At 43.5% G+C, this 20,074-nt stretch overlaps 1 protein-coding gene across 1 annotated transcript in view; it reads left to right on the forward strand.

Annotated features, from left to right (window-relative positions):
- The window catches only part of GDAP2 (ganglioside induced differentiation associated protein 2), an 835,060-nt gene that overhangs the window by 520,343 nt on the left and 294,643 nt on the right, over positions 1-20,074 (forward strand). Inside the window, exon 9 of the mRNA XM_044071479.1 lies at positions 8,356-8,432. Within this exon, the coding sequence (XP_043927414.1) occupies positions 8,356-8,432 (77 nt within the window). The remainder of the gene's footprint in view (positions 1-8,355; positions 8,433-20,074) is intronic.

Here is a 20,074-nt window from a genome sequence, read left to right on the forward strand (position 1 = left end):
GTCCAGCCAGTATAACCAAAAACTTTATACTTCCAGGCATCGTATGTCCTATTTGTAAGGTGTAAAGTATGTATGTAATGTAAGGATGCCTAAATCCTAGAACAACTTTGCTGCCAGTCTGAATGCTTCATCTGAATTTAGTCTGCTCACCATTCATCAAGCTGGTTCATCTGCAGAGCCCATGTAAAGATCTTCCTTCCTTTCATTTTTCTTCCTTGTAGTTTGTTTTCATGTCATCTTGGAAGGGAAGGTGTGAGTATGTGAGTACGGGAGGCAGGTTCTCCGTAAAGATTAATACAAGTGCCTTTTTGTTTGGGTGCTATGCATGATCATACTCAATGATATTTGTCCCTAAGGTACTCCGCAGCAGTCTGTATTAACTTTCTATTTGAAAAACTAAAGCCTGAAAGTATTGACTCAGGAGACCATGGCCAAATCCACGCACCCTGAAGTTCAGCTGTCCCTTAAAAATTAGTAAAAAAACATGTACTGAACCTGCTGCTGTTCATCCTCCACTGGGCATCTCCCTCTGGTTGGATGTAAACATGAGGACCATGTGGTGCCAATGCCAATTTTGTCTGCCACAACCCAGTTGGACGCCGACATGGAGCTGTCTTCGCACATCTGTCGAGGATGGCACAGATGTAGAAGGGGACCCACGGCTGATTTATATATGAAAGGCTTTGGGGGATTGCCTAAATTTTAGTGAGGGCAGAGGTGCCTGGTACCCTCATTGAATCTAGGTAGGGGTCTGAATCCCCTAGATTTGTTAAACCAGGTGTTCCTTTAAAAAAGGAACAGAAAAACAAACATTTTGCTGCATTGGCTAAGGATCCTCACAAAGAGTGGCAGGATTTTACTCATGGGCTGTTTAATGCCCTTATGGCCCTGAAACTCCCACAAGTTGTCTGTCTCTGCTTCCTGGTCTTCCACCCTTTTTAAGAAATTTAGCCATTCTGATTCTTCTTATGAAAAGTTGAATTCTGGTGAAGACTTCTCAGATCTACTCTCCTCTTAACCTGGGGTCTGCTGAAGAAGATTCTTTGTCCCCTGACTCTCCTTTTGAAGACTTATCCTTTGGAGATACAGTGGTCCATATGATAGAAGACATTTAAGTGGGACTGTTCCCAGGTTTCTGTGGTTTAATAAAAATATTATGAACTCTTACAAATGGACTCACCCAGACCTTCTGCAGTCCATCCTGTTACAGCTGCCATTTTGGTCACATTTTCAGCAGCTTTTCAAGCTCTTGACTCTGAAGCTACAGCATCCAAGAAGCCAGACAGATTTTATAAAATCCCTGAGGATCATAAATACATATATAAAAGGCCTTCCTCTGATCCTGCTGTTATTTCCATGCCCACAAATTAGCCAACCATGCTGTTATCCTCTTCCAAGCTTTTGCCTTCTGACAAGGACAACCCTGCTATGGAGAGGTATAGGAAAGGGTGTATAATTCTGCTATTTTAGATTTTAGGGCCATTAATTATCCGATCCACATGGCTTGATATAGGTTCATACTCAAGTACTAGGCTAGCTGCCCTTTTGAGCCAAGCCAGTTTCCCTTTTTGTGCTCAAAATAACTTATCCCATTTGGTTATAGATTGGACTTACCCATTTCATGGTCAATAATTGTATATCACCCCTAATGAGAATAACTGGGATCATACCATAGATAATCTGAGGCAACCCATCCATGGGATAAAGCATTTAAGAGCTGCCTCTGTCCATTAACAGTACTAGGGACAGTCCTAGGGTTTATGTTCTGTTTCCCATTCATAGATCTAAGTTGTGCTTGCAAATTGGCAGGGATGGACTTTGTTTTATGTGGTTGGAGAGTATTTTCCATAGCAGTGGTATCCTCTGCAAAATATACCTGTCCCTGCAAATCAGCAGTATGTCCTGGCTCTTCTCTCCCAGCCTGGGGTGGGGAGGGGGGTTGACTGATATGCCTGATTCTCACAGTAAGACTTCTGCTCTTTGTTTTCTGAGTTCTGCTTCTCAGGTTGCTCGCCATTCCATTAAATGCAGCAATGATGTAGCTGACTCGTCTTCTAGGGCAGCTGAGTCTGGCTCTGTCATGAGGAGGTTTTCTTGGTTGTACCTTCAAGCCTTACAGCCAAACATTTAGACTCTCTCATAGACAACCAGAATCTTTTTGGCACTGCTGCTCCAGAATTGTTTAAAACCCTTCAGAATAAAGGCAAGGTTATGTAAGACCTGAAGCAAATTTTTGTTTCCCCTGTACCTAATTTTCAGAGGAACTATCTATTAAAATAATTTGCTGTCCATAGGCACCTAGATAACTTACTAGGAGCAAGAGGGGTTACTAATTTACTAAGTGGATTTCCCAGATAAAACCCACTCAAGAGTGTGAGGCCACAAACTTTCTTTTCCTTATAAGTGTGCCTCTGTATGACATCCAGCCTCCTTTCACCAAATTTATCTGTCCGTCACGCCAACTCCTTTCCTTTCCTACCCTACTCTACCCTGTTATTTTATGGCTTGGAAGTCACTTCATTTTTCTGGTCTTGCCAGCTTCTTTTTCATTTGGTTCTGCAGGATCTGGTGCAACATCCAACCTGTTCCCTTGTCTCAGGGAATAGGTTTTTCTTTCAGAATGTTTCTGGCTTCCAGGAAGGAAGGGTCGTGGAGGCCCATCCTAGACCTGGCCTTCTTCAAACACCTCTCTCAAGGTGCCTTCCTTCAGGATGTTTTCTTTAGTTACTTTTCATCTTTTGCTACCTCAAACTTTTCTGGTCTCTCTGGGTTTAAAGAATGCTTACCTCCATATTCCTGTTCACCCTGCTTTCATTAGTTCTCCGCTTTGCCTTTTTGGTCTTTATACAGCTAGTAGGGTATTTACCAAATGTCTGGTTCCTGTGGGTGCCATCTGCAGACTTCAGGGAATTCAAATATCCCCTTATTTAGGCAGCCTCCTTATTCAAGCCCCTCTCAATAGCTCCTGTTCCAAAATCTACACTTCACTGTGCTGCCTCTGTGTAGTGTTGCATTCACCCTCAAAGTCTGTATTGTCTCCTCCTTAGGACCAGATATTTTTGAGTTGCAGGATTCAGCCCATCCAAATGCTGGCTTGTCTTTCACCTCCCAAGATCCTTTCTTTGATTGCTTATTTCTGATCTCTTCTCCATATTTCAGTTCTTCCTGCGGGGGCATTTCTCTGAGCCATGGGGTACATGACTTCCACTATTCCTATGGTTCTTTTTTGCCAAACACTATATGATAAACTTTCGGTGGTATCTCAAGACTTTTTAGCTCCAGCACTGCCATACTCCGGAGTGTCTGGTGCCTTTATTACCTTGTCTCAAGCTCAAGCTCTTTTGATGTATTCATCAGATTTCCCTTGATCCAGGTGTGCCTTTTTAGGTTCCTCTCCCTACTAAGGAGCTGTACACTGATACTTCTGATCATGGTTGGGGAGCCATGGTTCATCAGGCAGTTTCCATCCCTTCAGAGCACAGTCTAGTGGCAGACTCTTTGAGCAGGTCCATGACAAATCCTCACGAATGGATGCCTCGCAGGGAGGTGTTTCTGGACATTGTACTTTGGTAGAGTACTCTTCATGTAGATTTTTTTGTCTCTGTTCTGAACAGACAACTTCCCTAGTTCTGTTCCAGAGTGCTAAGTCCTCTGGCTTGGAGAGTGGATGCCATGTATTTTTCTTGGAAGGGGTGTTTCTGTATCTTTATCCTCCTTTTCCTCTGCCTCAGTGGGTCCTGCACAAGATCATGTGGGATATACCCAAAATCTTGCTGGTGACTACCTTGTGGCCTTGACAGCACTGGTTCCAACGTCTATTTCACCTGGCTAGGGGCAATCATCACAAGTTACCTCACATGATGGATCTTCTTACACAAGACAAGGGATCTCTCATTCACCCTCACTTGTTCACAGCTGACACTTTGGGTGATAGGGTTTTGATTCTTTTGAGGCACCAATTTTCTGAGGATGTGCTTTGGGTTTTGCAGGAGGCCAGAAACCCCACTTCTAGAAAATCCTGTGTCACTGAATGGAAGAAATGTTCTATTTGGTGTCTCAAGGTTGACCTGGCCTCTTTTTCTATGGGGGGTCCTGATGGTCCTTTCTTATTTGTGTGAGTTACTCAGTTTTGGTTTAATGTATTATGCAGTTAAAGGTCATCTGTCAGCCATTTCTGCCTGTCTGCCTTTCAATCATCCTTTGGCTTTTAGTTTTGAAGTCAAAATAGTTTCTAAAAGGCATCCTTCATATCAGGCCTCCAAGAAAGCTATTCTTCCTTCTTGGGAACTTAGTTTTATTTTGAAAAATTGACTCGTTCCCCTTTTGAGCCTGCTTTTTCTTCTTCCCTGCAGCACTGTACCTAGACAACTGTATTGTTGGTGGGCCTTAAGTCAAGAGGGTCTCTGAACACCAGGCACTCATGGTGATTCCTCCTTTTTTGTTTTTTCACAAGGACATGCCTGTTCATACCAGTCCCTCCTTTTATGCCCAGGGTGGTTAATGATTTGTCCTTGAATCAGTCCATTCATCTTTCTTCAGTTTTCCTCTCATACTTCTTAGTAAGAGGGTTCTACACACCTTGGATGTATGCAGACAGCTCAGATATTACTTGGATAAGGCAAAACATATTAGGAAATAAGAGCAACTTTTTGTTTCCTTTCATTCCAGGAAATTGGGTTTGGTGGGGTCTTAGCAAACCATCTTGTCTTGGATTTCTAATGTAATTTATTTTTGCTGTTCTTTCCATTGCAGGCAACTGGCCTCTTCTGTTTGTGCTCAGTCTCCCAAGGCATTGACCTCTTCTGGTGCTATTTTTCAAGGGTCTTGATACGAGATCTATCTTGGAAGCTGCCATTTGGCCTTCTGTTCACACTTTTACCAAGCATTACAAATTGAATGCTATTTCCAGGGCTGGGAGAGTTTGTGGGGGGCTCTACCCTGCGTTCCTCATCCCATACTTTCCAGTAGCCTTTGTACTCTCCCAGGAGTAAAGAATACTGCAACAGTGATAAGAAAAGACCTAGTACACTTGTGTAAGATCTTAACATAACAGGTGACTTTTCACTGTTGCAGTGTTCTATCCCTCCCTCCCTCTGCTTCATATTTCGTATTACTTTCTGTTGCTGTCCTTCTGATGTCTTTTTCGTCCATACTTTTCCTCCTTATTCTCTTCCTGGATGTGCATGTTATTGCTTTTTTTGTTGTTGCTCTGGGTCTCCCGATGCACTTCATTTCTGAGGATTAGGTGTCCATACATCACATATGTACCTTATACATTGCACGTAGGACATGCGCCTGATGTACAATGCCTGAAAGGCGTGAAGGCTTTTGTATACTGGCTGGATGTTCAGCTGTCCTCTGCACTCCCAAGAGTGAAGAATACTGCAGCAGTGAGAAGTAGGATGTCTACTCTTATAAAACTGAAGGGTCCACAAACTCTAGTCCAACTCCACAGAAATGTAATAAATGACACTTATGAATAAAATACACATACAAATAACTACACCACATTTAACAAAGCCAACAAATTAAATATAAGATCTATCTGGTCTGGTGAAGTTTCTAATAAAGTGATGAAAGCGCTTAAAATATTATTTGCATGTGTGTTTTATTTGTAAGCGTTTATTACGTTTTTGTGGAGTTGGCCTGGAGTTTTTAGACACTAAAGTTTTATTTTGTTTGATTTTTGCTTGTGTTGAATCAGTATATCTACTATTATGGAAAGATCTTGCACGGCTGTATTTTTTGCAAAATTTCTTATTTAAAATAAAAAAGCAAAATATAGTTGAAATTAGTGTGGGTGGTGTAGTACAGCACTGTAAACTTTGCTGCATAAGGTAAGTATGCCTACCTACCTGATTAACAAATAGAAAACAGACTGAAAGAACAGCAAAGAAAACAGATTTGTGATTACCTGAAAAAGGGGTCATGACTGCATTGAGCCATTTCAGTGAATATATAGTGTGATAAGCTTTTGTTTAAGGAAGGAGGGTGCTACGAAACGTACTTAAAACTGTTGTAAAGACATCATAATTTTTTTTGTTTATTTTAGACAGACACTGTGGCAGTAAAGTACATTTCACTGTATTGCCAGGCAAGTGGCATATCTACAAAACCAGATAACTGAGATGTTAATATTGGAACTCTAAGATTGTGAATACTGCACCATAACATCTCAACTAGCAGTATCATTCCTTATTTTTGTTCCTGTATTACTGAAATTAAAGTCCTTGCCAGTGGCTGTGTGTAACATGAGAGGTGGTTTGGAAAGGAAGAGTGTAGAGACAGCTGTTAACATGTCACCTCAGGGACCTGAAACTACAATATGGCATTTGAAATGGGGTTTAGACATCTATGTGTTGAAAAACAAATTGATTCTGTACTGCTTGATGTCCTTCCATATCACTGTTGCAGTATTCTTTACAATATGGATTCCCTGTCAAGGGCAGCCCAACGTCTGACCAGTATACCAAAGCCTTTAGGTTATAATGGGTATGCCATACGTATGTTTCTTGCACATGGTGTAGGGCACAAAGGTAACGTCCGGATGTACCATCCTCAAAACTTCTTTGCCACCAGTTCAAACACCATCTTCAAGTGTTGGTCTGCATGCTTATTGGCCTGCTGGTTCCTACCACCTTCAGATAAATGCACCCGTTGAGTTTATTTGATTTTATTATCTTGCTTTTGCCTTGTTTCTGGTTGTTGGGTTTCATGTTGTCCAGAAAGGGGGAATGCCAGTGTGGGAGGGCAGATTCCTCATAAAGGTCATCACAAGTAGTGTTTGTTCTGTTTAGGTGCTTCCCATGACCATACATCTTGTGTGATTGTTGAGCTTTCATCCCTAAGACGTTGCAGAGTCAGCTTTCTTCCCTTGTGATTTACTTAGAGAAACAACAACTCAAACTTTTGGCTAAGAATACCATGGAAGGATCTTCCTGGCCCAAGGATCAACTGTCATCGAAGAAAAAGGCCAAGAAAGCTTGGTCTGATTCTTAGCTGTGACGCAGCCACTGGATGTCTCTCTTGAGGCTGGCAAAAGTCTGGAGGATTGTCCAGTTTCTTTCATGGATTCTTCTGCTGCGACCACTGCAGATGCTGGCATGGATCCAACACATACACATCCATGGAGGGTTTGTAGACATCTACTAAGGATGTACAGTAGGTACCACATCTGGTTATTACCAAGGGGTCTAGGGTGTTCCTCAAATTTTAGTAAGGGAAGAGGTTCCAACTACTATTATTGAGTGTCGTCAGGGGTCAGAGCCTCCTACATTTTTTTTTAAGGCTGATGTTGTACTTAAAAAGAAGCTAACTAAACATATTTACCTGCTCCGAAAGATCCTCAGAGTGAATGGCAACATTTAACTGAATGCATGTTTAATGCCCTTATGCCTCTTAAGCCTCCACAGGGTGTTTCGATTCCTGCTCGTCCCTGGTCTTCTACCCCTCTTAAGAGACCTAGGGAACATTATTCATCTGAGGAGGATGCTGATTCTGATGGAGTCCCTGACCTATTCCTCCCATTTCTTATTCCTTTGCCACTTGATGCGGTTCTGAGGAAGAAGAGTCTAAGTCCTGAATCTCTTTTTGAGGACATTTCATTTGGTGATACTATTTCCAGAATGACTGTGCTCAGGTGTCTGATATTCAGAAGAGGTACTATGAGCTTCTACAAATGGATTCACCTTGGCCGTCTACTGTTCCCCTTGTTCTGCTGGCCCTTCCTCCTCTCAGTCTTCTTCCTGAGCTATTGCACTTTTCTTGTTGTAAAGAATACTGCAACAGTGAGATGGAAGGCCATAGTACGGTTATGTAAAATATTACCATAACAGTAGATTCCCTCCTCCCCCGGTCCTTTATCCGTCTGGATGTACTTGTTACCTACTAGTATCCTTGGACTGTCGTTCCTACTGGGGCTTTTCAGTGCTGAGGATGGCACATCCAGACATCAACTTTATGCCCTATGCTGTGCGCGGGAGCATACATGTGATGTACGGTGTACCCATTACAACCTAAAGGCTTTGGTGTGCTGGCAGGACGTTGGGCTGCCCTTGGCGAGAGATCCCTGTTGTAAAGAATACTGCAATAGTGAAGAGAAAGACATCTACTGTTATAAGATTTTGCACAGCTGTACTTTCAGTGTTCTTTTAAAAATATTGTTTAAGCTGCATTTGGTAATGAGCACTTGGGGATACCTTTTGGCTTTTTTTTTACATTGCCATATCATACTGAAATATTTTGCAGCGTTACACTTGCTTAGAATGTGACAGTATGAGCTTTTAGTTGTGTTTTATTGCTGCAGTACACCTTTCTTATGTTGATAACTGTCTCCTAACTTTTTTTGCATTTTAGTTATCAGCGCTGGTTATGCAAGGCAAGATCTGAAGACCTGTCAGATGTGGCTGCCTTGAGAGCATTATACCAAACAGGTATTATTTGTTTCTGTCCTGCAATGCAGGATTGTGCCAGAAGATGGAGCCTGACTGTTATAAAATTAGATAAGGGGCATATGTGTCAGAAAGCTTGAAACTCTTGGGAGTAGTACTCCAAAATTATTTTCAAGATAGGGTTGATTTTTTTAAGTGTCAACACAGTTATTTTTATACACCAAAACTTTCTGCATTTATTGTTTTGCACAATTTAGTTTTTAGATAATTAAGGCCAAAAATTATTTTGAAAAGAACACTTATTTACGTATAGAAATGAAGCATGAGCTTTCTAAAGTAACATTAATCTTATTCTTCTTTTGGCTTTTTCCGGTTAGGGGTCGCCACAGTGGATCACCTGTCCGCTCATGATTGGCAGTGGAGTTTTACAGTGTCAAGTTGCCAGCCCAGCGCCCAACCTTCCACAGAAGGCACACACACGCACGCACTCACGCCTAGGGCCAATTTAGTGTCCAGTCCACCTACAGCATGTCTTTGGGATGTGGGAGGAAACCCATGCGACCACAGGGAGGACATGCAGACTCCACACAGAAGGCACCCCAGCTGAGAATCGAACCGAAGAACCTCTTGCTGTGAGGCGGCAACGATAACCGCTGTACCTCCTTGGCCACCCTCTAAAGTAACATTAATGAAAAGCATAAAAGTCTTTTGCATCCTGTGTTAATGCTGGTCTGGTATGTCAGAAGGGCTATTTCTCTAAATTTGTATGAAAGTGGAAGTCTCATACAGCTAAATCCTGGAAAAGCAGTATACACTAATCCAAAAATGTTCTTTTAACAGACATTAATGTATAGTTCACTAAGAATTGCTATGGAATGGATCTGCTGTCTAACAAAGACTTGTGTGTACTATGTTATGTGTGCTATACAGATGTTTACAGATTTACATTATGCATGCTACATTTTATACTTTGTATCGTATTATAGATGTTCTTTGTGTTTCACTGTTGCAGTCATCACATTTTGGTTATCCCTACCAGGGTAGCCCTCGGCCGGCCCAAAAACCAGAGGCTTAGTATTTCAGTTCGTCAGCAGTATGAAGTAAGGCAGCCAATGCCATTACATCAGTCTTTCTTGCCATGGAGTCCGAAGCAGAAGCAGTTCGCATGAGTGCCAGTCGGCCGCTACCTGTGTTTCGTCTGCCCATTTGAAGCTGAAGTCTTCTAAAGCTACGTACCCCATTGGGGATCCTTTTTTCTTGCACTAACTGATGTCAGAAAAAGTTTTTATCTTGCCTGTGGAAAACAAATAACACACCGAGGCTTTCATTCTTACTGCGTCACTTGTTTAGGCCCAGACCATGACATCCCCTGCTTTCGCTTCTGTGCTTTGTTCAACTCCAGAACTATCCGTCATTGGGGCCTTATTGTAGTTAGATATTTTCGCTTACAGCCCTCGAACTCCGATATGGCTTCGGTAAGCCATCCGACAGCAGATCTTCCGAAAAAACGTAAAGATAAAGACAGAGACAGACCGCACAGGTCCAAACCTACCAACGACGTTTCCGTTAAGCCCCTGATGCCCGCTTCTGTGGATTGGCAGGCCGCTACCGAGACTCTTTTGGAGTCCGGTATGCTGCAAAACTCTTCTTCGACTAAGGATCCTGCGGTCTTCTCTACCTTGGATGGGTCCGGAGCCGCTGAGCAGGCACCAGCTTCCGAGGAAGTCCTTCGCACTACTGATTCTCGACCCAAACCGACATCTTCTTTCGCAACTACCATTCTTTCAAAAACTACCAAGTTTCTTAGGCCCAGGGTACGAACCACACCCAAGAACCCGACGACCCAATCTCAGGCACCTACTTCCTTGCCTCAGTCTCAAATGCTTAAAATGGCAGAAGACCTTATCATGCTGATCAGAGGAAGCCAAGCTACCCCCTCCAAAAGGAAAAGAGATCTGTCCCCTGTAGTTTTGTCTGAACATGAGTCAGATGACTCTGATGCATCTGAATATAAAGACATGCAACCCCCTCTACTCATGAGAATTCTGATTCAGAGGATTCCATTCCTTCCGCCTCTCCCCCAGAGAATTTTTCCTTTGGGAAAACCCTTCATGCCTTAAGGGAGCATTTCCAGTGGGAGAGTCAGGACTACCCTCTGTCTAAAAAGAGACTCAGGGAATTCTTAGATCTTCCACAGCACAGACCCTTGGCCATCCCTCCAGTCCTAGATGTTGTGGAGGATGTTTTCCTGGAATTCAGCTTGACTCCTGATTCCTGACACCCTCCCTCCCGCACCCAGAAAACCAGACAAGTAATATAGAGTCCCTGACTCACAAATTTCTTTTTAAAAATCCTACTGCTGACCCAGAGGTAATTTCTCAAGGGCCTAAAGGGATTAAAACAACCTCTGCTAAGAATCCCACCCCTTCAGGTAGGGATTCCCGAGCACTAGACAGATTGGGTAAAAAAGTGTACACCTCAGCTACTCTTGATATCAGGGCACCAAATTGACAGCTCCATATGCTAAAATTTCAGCAACGTACCCTGGAACTCCTCAAACTAAAAAATGTCTTCCTTTCCTGCTTGTGCAGAATTTAGAGTTACAAGAGTTAATGCATTCTGCAAGTCAAGTAACTAAACTCATCTTGCACTGTGGTTTTGATGCCCTAGAAGCTTCTTGCAGGGCAGCAGTCACCGGATCTGTCATTAGAAGGCATGCATGACCTAAGGAACAGCCCTTGCCAGACCATGTCAAATCTAAATTGTTGGATGCCCCCTTGCACAAAGACAACTTAGTTGGCACTAAGGCAGAAGAGGTCTTAAAAAAGATGGAAGAAAAAGCAAAATCTATGCAGACAGTTAAGGATTTCTTACAGGTCCAGCCACTCAGGTTCAGCAGGTATTGTCCACCAAGCACTGGTCCTTTCCTGCTCCCACTAAGCCAGTCCAGCCCAGACCCCGGGGAACCAGACCCCCAGACAGCAGCCACAGGGAATGCAGAGATCTAAACAGTGGACTACTTCCACTTCAAAACCAGGGAATTCTAAGCCTCCCCCTTATGGTAAGAACTCACAATGACTCACCTCCCCCACCCCCTCCCACTGCCCACCTTCACTTACCCCTAGGAGGAAAACTCTTCTTTCATGCAAGCACCTGGGCCACCATTACCAATGATCGCTGGGTTCTCAACATAGTGTTCCAGGGATACAAACTTTCTTTCCATACCCTTCCTACCCCAAAAGGTTTCTACCTCCAAACTAGTGGGCAGAGGTGCAAAGGCAAGTCCTTTCCCCCCTCTTTATGAGGGCAGTAGAGCACATTCCTGCATAACAGAGAGGCCAAGGTTTCTACTGCAGACTTTTTCTGGTACCCAGAAAAGAGGGCACCTGTCACCCCATCCTCAATCTATCCATTCTAAACACCTTCCTGGTGATCAGAAAATTCTAAATGCTCACGCTCCAGCAGCTGCTACCCATGCTGTCCAAGGATGCTTGGCTAGCTACCCTAGATCTAAATGAGGCCTAACTCCATATTCCTATCAGGGAATCATGCAGGAAATATCTCTGTTTCAGGGCAGGATCTCAGCACTTTCAGTTCTCTGCGCTTCCCTTTGGCTTATCTACTGCTCCCAGAGTTTTCACAAAATGTCTGGCTCTGGCCATTGCCTTTTACAGACAAAGGAATATCCAAATTTACCCATACTTAGACGACTGCCTAATTCAGGCAGACAGCCAGGAAAAGCTGCTCAAGCACCTGGCCTTCGTAAAGTCCCTACTAACCTCCCTAGAGTACGCAATCAACGAAAAGAAATTCAAACAGGTGCCCACCCAAAGGATTATATTCCTGGGAGCAAGCCTGGACACAGCATCCCAGATGGCATTCATTACACCAGAAAAGCAAAATATCCTGACAGCCTACTTTTCTCAACTAACCACCAGACCCCAGCTATCTGCAAGGAAGATCTTGTAAGCTCTGGGGTTCATGGCATCTTGCATAACTACTCATTCCGTATGCCAGACTGCATATGAGGAAACTTCAGTGGTACCTAAAAAGCCTTTGGTGTCAACACTGTCAAGACCTGGGGACTCTTATACCTATAATTCCTTGCCTCAGAAAAGATTTTCTTTGGTGGGCAACAGCATGCTCCCACAACAAGGGACTACCTTTCTCACCACCTCCCGCCACCCAGACCCTCACCACAGATGAGACTATGCCTGGGGTGCACACCTGGATGGCAGGTGCATACAGGGCCAATGGAGCCCACAGCAAATCCCTCTGCACATCAACCAAAAAGATGGCTGTTCAGCACTCCTTGATAGCTTTCAAGCCCCTTCTCTCCCCAGGGGCTCTCCTGATCAAAACAGACAACACCACTGTAACGTGGTACATCAACAAGCAGCGAAGGACTCACTCCTACCCTCTATGCAGGCTGGCCCATGACCCTTTGGCATACAGCCTCTGCCATGCAACTCCACCTGTTAGCACAATTCCTACCATGTTCTCTCAATTCTCTGGCAGACCAATTAAGCCGAAATCTTCTGGACCCACACGAGTGGCAGCTCAACAGAAGAACCTTCACCCTAATAACTCAGAAATGGGGCACCCCGAAGGTTGACCTCTTTGCCTCCCACACCAACCATCAGCTCAGCAAATTCTGCACCAGGGAGCATCACTGTATGGCTTGGAAAGTGGATGCCCTGTCCTTCCCCTGAGTCGATCTATCGGTCTATGCCTTTCCTCCACTACCTCTCATCCCCAGGGTACTGCCCAAAATAAAGGAGGAAAAACCAAAGACAATTCTTATAGCTCCAGACTGGCCTCGCCAGCACTGATACCCCTTGCTGCGCAACTTGTTCCCACTGCCACCATGGCATCTTCCTCAGATTCCAAACCTCCTAACCCAGAGGGAAGGGGAATTCATGCATCCCCAATTGCAGACTCTCAACTTGGCTTATTTCCTAACTCCTGATCAGTCTGCCAACCTCAGTAAACAGGTTCTAGATGTTATACGTGAGGCCACATGCCCTAGCACTAGAAAGTCTTATGCTGACAATGGAAAAGGTTCTGCATCTGGATTCAGGCTAAGGGAGTCAATACGGCAGAGCCCTCCCTCCCTCCCTCTCATCCTGGATTACTTAGCTGACCTACTACACAGTGCCTTCTCTTTTTCCTCTATTAAAATTCATGTCTCCGCTATCTCTGCTCATTTTCCCACTGAGCAGCCCCTTTTCTCACACCCCTTGATCAAACAGTTCTTAAGAGGGTCTAGCAACTTGAGGCCACCCAGAATGGCACCAACCCCAGCTTGGGACCTTAACTTTGTGTTGGAAAAGCTCACCCTGCCCCCTTCAACCAGCTTCTTCCTGCAGTGCTAAAATTTCTCTCCTGGAAGACAGCTTTCCTGCTGGCCTTCGCTTCAGCCAGAAGAGTCTCCATGCTACAAGCACTCATCTTCCATGCTGACAGGGTATCCCTCAGGACTAACCCATCCTTCATGCCCAGGATGTCCAGTGTGGCTCTCAACTAATCCATTCATTTGACCACCTTTTTTTTCTAATCCCCAGAGCAAGGGGGGAAAGGATCCTGTACTCTCTAGATGTGCACAGACCGCTCAGATTCTATCTAGACAGGACTAAATCCTTCAGAAAGTCTGATCAGTTGCTGGTTAGCTTTGCTAAAGGGGCAGAAGGCAAAGCCATCTCCAAACAAACCATTTCCAAATGGATAACACACTGCATCCATTTCTCCTACAAACAACATGGAAAGCCTCCCCCAAGGGGGTCAGGAGTCACTCCAGCAGAGAAGCCTCCACCTCTGCAGCTTTCCTCAGTGGAGTCCCCACCAGGGACTTCCTGGAGGCTGCCACCTGGACATCTATTCACACTTTTACCAAACATTACCACCTGCCTCTCTTCTCCTAATCCAGGGCAGGATTTGCCTCTGCAGTCTTGCAGGGCATCCTAGCCAGCCCCTAGTTTCCTTGACTGCCTCCACTCATTTCCTTAGCTTTGGGAATCCACCCAAATGTGATGATTGCAACAGTGAAACACAAAGAACATCGTACAGTTGTGTATACTTACCATAAATGTAGATGTTCGAGTGTATTCACTGTTGCAGTCCTGGTTTCCCTCCCTCGATCCCCCTTTTTTCTTCTCTTTCCTTACATGGGACATATTGGTATTTACTTTCTACTGGTGGGGTTCTTCCACCAGAACCTGACTCCTACTTGGGGTCTCCTGACAGATTAGGGCAAGAAAAACTGATGTAATGGCGTTGGCTGCCTTAGTTTATACTACTGACGACCTGACATCAGTCCTGAAGTGACAGCAACTGATGCAGAAATACTAAGCCTCTGGTATTTGGGCCGGCCGAGGGCTACACTGGCAGGGATAGCCCAAATGTAATGACTGCAACAGTGAATACACTCAAACATCTACATTTATGCTAAGTGTACACAACTGTACTTTGTGTTCCATGATCTGTGCTGCACTGATATGTGCTCTGGGAGCGGTGTTTTGGTTTGACATGTATTGTTTCTTATATTGGTCAATACATTAATATTGTGCACAGGATTCCTGTTCAGGAAATACTGTATACCAAAATGGTCTTTATTAAGTCTTCAGCATAATGTTAGACTTTAACTCTTAAGTTTGCTTCCATTCTATATTGGGGAATCATTTTTTGTCAGTGTTATTTGTTGTAACCCATTGATGCAGGTCATGGCAGAAGGTCATAAGTCCATTTTATGTACCCAGTTAACAGTGTTAAATCGCTAAATAAGACCTTGTGTGACTATAAATCATAGGGGTCTTCATGAATGAACTGTATTTTAACACCAGATGCCTTAATGAGTCTTCTTTGTATTTTAGAAATGATCACATTATGTACACTGTTGAAGGAAAGATAGTTGTAAAAGGAGAAGATCCTCCCAATCCTTTTTTTCGTCCTTCATCCATCCATTGGGTTAGAGCTAGGGTGCATTTAGTTTGCTAGAGATTTTTTGTTGTGTATTTTGATTAACGTCCTTCATGAGGATCACTGCAGTAGCCAAAGGATGCAACAGCCGGACAGCTTCCAAAGTTTCAGGGCACCTTACACATGCCTGAACTGCTAGTCAGTTCAAGTTGAGCCAATTAAAAATTAGGTTTGGACACCAAGCCCTTCAGAGCTTTCCTGCTGCCAAATGGAATGCTACCCTGTGGGCTTTCAAGGCTCAGCGGTCAATTAATGCTGTTCCATTGTCAAGCAGATAAGTTCCCGTCAGAAAAAAAACTTCCACTTATTTTTATGTCAGAAAACTTTGTTTTTCTATGAAACTTATTTCTCTAAGATAAAAAAAGTGTTTTTAATGACCACCATGTGACTTTTGTGCACTTTTGAAATGTGAGCATTACTTTTTTTCCTTTTGTGGCAAAAAGTTGTTAAAACTAACTTTTTTCTGTCAAAAATTATGTTATTTTACTTTTTGGCTTGTGGGAAAGTATTTAAAAGTGTATTTTACTGTGTTTTAATGGGGGAAAATTTTTTTAGCAGCTTGCCTGTTTTACCGACTATTTCTTTTAGGCTTCCTTGGGAATCCTTTACCTTTTTTGGCTTAACCACAGAACAACCTGGTCTATATCAGAACATCGAAGTATTAAAACTTCAAATGTTCTGATATCGAACACTATTCAGTGAACGCTAAGAATAGCGAAGCTGCAGAACAGCGAATTCTTTCCTCGGGAAAGAATTTGGTTGGGTGTTTCTGTGGCTTTGCTATTCTTAGCGCTGGGGTGGAAAGTTACTGGTTGGGTTCAGGTAAGTGTGCGATTGTTTGTACATTAGGGTTGGGGTGAGTTAAGTGAGTTAGGGTTAGGGCACGGGTTAGGCGTGTGTGAGATAGTAACAGACTTTAGGTTTAGGGGCGGTTTAAGTGAGTTAGGGTTAAGGCGCGGGTTAGGTGAGCGTGCGATAGTGACGGACCATAGGGTTAGGGTTTGGGTTAAGGTAAGTGGGTAGATAGTAGTGTATGTTTAGTTTAGTGTAATGTTAGATGTAGAAATTTGTGTATGTGTGTGGTTGCTGTTTGTTTGATGTGCTTGTGTTGTGTGTATATGTTTCGAAGCAGCAAATTTTTTCCATGGGAAAAAATTTGTTGTTCTGAATGTTCGATATTTTCATGTCTAGATGTTTTGGGGCAGATGAAATAGCCTTTGCTATTTTCATCTTTCGATAACGTGATATAAAAGCGAACAACCAACTGATTCCTTGGCTCTGCCTTCTTCTAGCCCCTAAAAGAAAAAGATTGTTAGCAGCCTTTGCCACCACAGCAGGCTGATAAAATGCCTCAGCTGCAAGTGGGTGACTCTTGCATGGTCAAAACTGGTTCCTTGGACCACTCATAGTGGGTCCCACTGGTTTAGTCTCTACAGCCACCTTAGACTGGGGGTTAGACACATCCTCTGGAGGTGTTGGAGTGCCCTTGATTGGCAAGGGGGAACCACTTTTCTCAGTCCTGGAAGAAGGGACTGATAATGATACTCTGCTGAGCTAGAAAGCTGTGCCTATCCCTAGTTAGGTTATTGCTAGAAAACGTGGACCTATTTTTCAGAAACCCCTGTTAAAAAGAAACAAAAACTTAAAGATATGTTTTCTCCTGTCTCATTTACCCTGGACAGGAGTAATTTATTGGGCTTAGCTCATTGTTTAGTGCAGGCTGTTGACCCTTAAGTATGGTTGTTTATGCTAAAAGAAAAAAGGAATGTTCATCATATTGATCACTGCTGCAGTAGCCTTAGCTATATGGGTTATATATTGCCAAGGATATAACAGCCGGCCAGCTTTCAAAGTTCAGAGCCTCTTCTATTGTCTGGCAGTGTAAGCTGAGCTGACTGAAAGACAAGTTTCAGAGCTTTACTGTCTCCAAAGAGCATGCTTGTTTGAAGCTTTCAAGGATTGACATTCAACTTGTGCTGTTCTTTTGCCGGGCAGATAAGTTCACTTTGCTGAAAAAAAACCTTCCATTTTCTTATTTGTATTGCTGTTTTATTACTTCGGGAAAGTTATTTTAAAGGTTTTAATGGACTGTTACAAAACTGTAACATACTTTCAACAGCGCGCTTAATTTTCCTGTTGATTTAAAAGTGGTGTAACATGACTGAAAACATTTTTTCTGTGGATACATTTTATTTGTTTTACTTTTGTGGGGCTGGCATAGTGTTTTAAAGTGCTTTTTACTGTGTGTTTCTATCAAAAGAAGTAACTTTTGTAGACTGCTAATGTTTACCGGTATTTTCTGCTCCTCTTCCCCTGGAAAGAGGCACCATTTTTGGCTTGACCATGGGAAAAACTACTGGTTCCATGGTCAGTTCTCCTTCCAGCCCGAAAAAGAAAAAAATAAGCAAACAGCCTTTACCACCGCAGTAGACTAGCAATTTGCTACAGGCGGATGACTCTGCTGTGGCCATTTGTTGTACCTTAGACCACTCATCTTTTACCCTGTATCCCTCTGGTGTAGCACCTACAGGCAGTATGGCACGGGAGTTAGACACATCCTCTGCTGCTTTTGGGGTCCCCTCAGTGGGAAGGGAGAGCCTCTCTTGTTGGTCCTGCCAGAGGGAACAGGGAAGATTTCACTGTTATGTCAGAATACTGTACCCACCCATCCTTGGAGAAGCTGCTGCTGCCATTAGTAACATGGTTTTCCTGTTAAAAAGAAACAGAATACTAGGCATGTAAACTTCTCTTCAAATTTCTTTGGGTAGGAGTAGTTTATTGGGTCAGGCTCAGGGTTTAATTCAGGCTGTTGAGCCTTCTTGTAAAATAATTTTTGGTAAAAGAAAGAAGGATACCTCTTTTCCCAAAGAGATTCAAGAGTTTGAATCTGAACAGGAAGATGCAAGGACAAATGCACATTTTTCCCAAAGACTTCTTAGGTTCATAGGTTAGTACTAGGCTAGCTGCCCTTGCTGGCCATGTTAAGCCTAGCCAATTTCCATTTTTATGCTTGAAATAACTCATCTCATTTGGATGTTGACTGGCCATACCCATCCCTTGGTTGATAATTGTGTACTACCCCTAGTAAGAATAACTGACATCATCCTACAGATAACTTGAGGGGACCTATGCATGGCATAAAGCATTTAGGAGCTCATCTGTCCATTAGTAGTAAAAGGGGCAGTTCTGGGATACATTTTCTGTTCCCCTTCCATAGATCTAAGTTGCAATTGAAAATGGCAGGGATAAACTTTGTTTTATGTTAATTACCTTGTTTTGTTTTATGTGTTTTTTTTTCTGATTCAGACTCAGGAGAGCTCAGATGTTCATCGTGTTTCACTGTTGCAGTCATTACAATTGGGTTATCCTGCTGGCAGGCTACCCGCAGTCGGCCTGAATTCCAAAGTCTAGGTCCGGCGTCGGTTGCTGTCTCCTCCTCCCTGATGTCAGTGCGCCAGGGGTATAAAAGATGCAACTGATGCCATTTTCTTCTGTCTTTCTTGCCGCACGGTGCCCGAAGCAAAAGCAGTTCGCAAGTGCTGGTCGGCCGACTCCTGAGATTTTCAAATTCGAATTTCAGATCCGAAGTCTTCATTAAAGCTAAGTACCCCTTTGGGGAAACTTTTTTCTTGCTCCAGACCGATGTCAGAATAAGTTAATAATTGTATTTCTTGTGGGAAGCAAATACCTCATAAGGATTTTCATTCTTACTGTATTCCTTGCCTAGACCCTGACCACGACGTTGATAGTTGTCGGTTTTGTGCTAGATTTAACCAACGCACTATTAAGCGTCGGTACGATTTTGCATTTCATTACTTTGGCAGAAGATTTAATTATATAATGCCATCGGAACAGCTGACTACTGGAGTTTATAAAAAGCGCAAAGAAAAAGAAAAGGACAGGCATCCGAGGTCCAAAACCGATGACGAGGCTTCTGCTAGGCCTGTTGCCGGTTCTTAGTGAGGCGCTTTCGCAGCCCCTGACGCCCGCTGCCACAGGCCTCTTCCGACTCCCACGTGGAGCCAACTAGGCTGCTGGAAACTCAAGGTATTGGACACTCGGAAACTATTCCCTTAGATGGGTCCGGAGCCGCTGAGCAGGCATCGGCTTCTGAGGGTGTTTTCAGGCCTACACAGTTGTATGTGAAACCAACTTCAGCTTCAAAGACAAAGACTAAAGCACCTCTAAAGACAAAGAAACAAGTACAGCATTTTCCTGGACAGGCCTCCATGCCTAAAAAACAGATGCTTAAAATGGCCGAAGACCTAATTATTTTGATCAGGGGTTCCCATCCCCCTCCTGATAAGAGGCGTAGCCAAGAGGTAGAATATGAATCTTCAGATCAGGTTTCCATTTCCTCTGATTCCTCTTCTGAACAGGAATATTCTCTTCCTCCCTATGAGGATTCCGATGCTGAAGAATTTATCCCTTCAGCCTCTCCTCGTGAGGATTATTCTTTTGGGGAGACCCTGCATACTATGAGGGAGCATTTCCACTGGGAGAGCCAAGATTACTCAGAATCCAAGAAAAGGCTCAGAGACTTCCTTTTATTACCTCAGCACAGGCCCCTTGCTATTCCTCCTGTTTTAGACATTGTAGATGATGTATTTTCAGAGTCCGGTCTGTCTCCTGACTCTTTACCACCAGCTCCTGTTAAGCCAAACAGATACTGCAGGGTTCCTGATTCACATAAATTTCTTTATAAAAAC

This window comes from Protopterus annectens, chromosome 5.part0 (genome assembly GCF_019279795.1).
Source record: "Protopterus annectens isolate FY-2018-M chromosome 5.part0, PAN1.0, whole genome shotgun sequence".
Classification (NCBI taxonomy): domain Eukaryota; kingdom Metazoa; phylum Chordata; order Ceratodontiformes; family Protopteridae; genus Protopterus; species Protopterus annectens.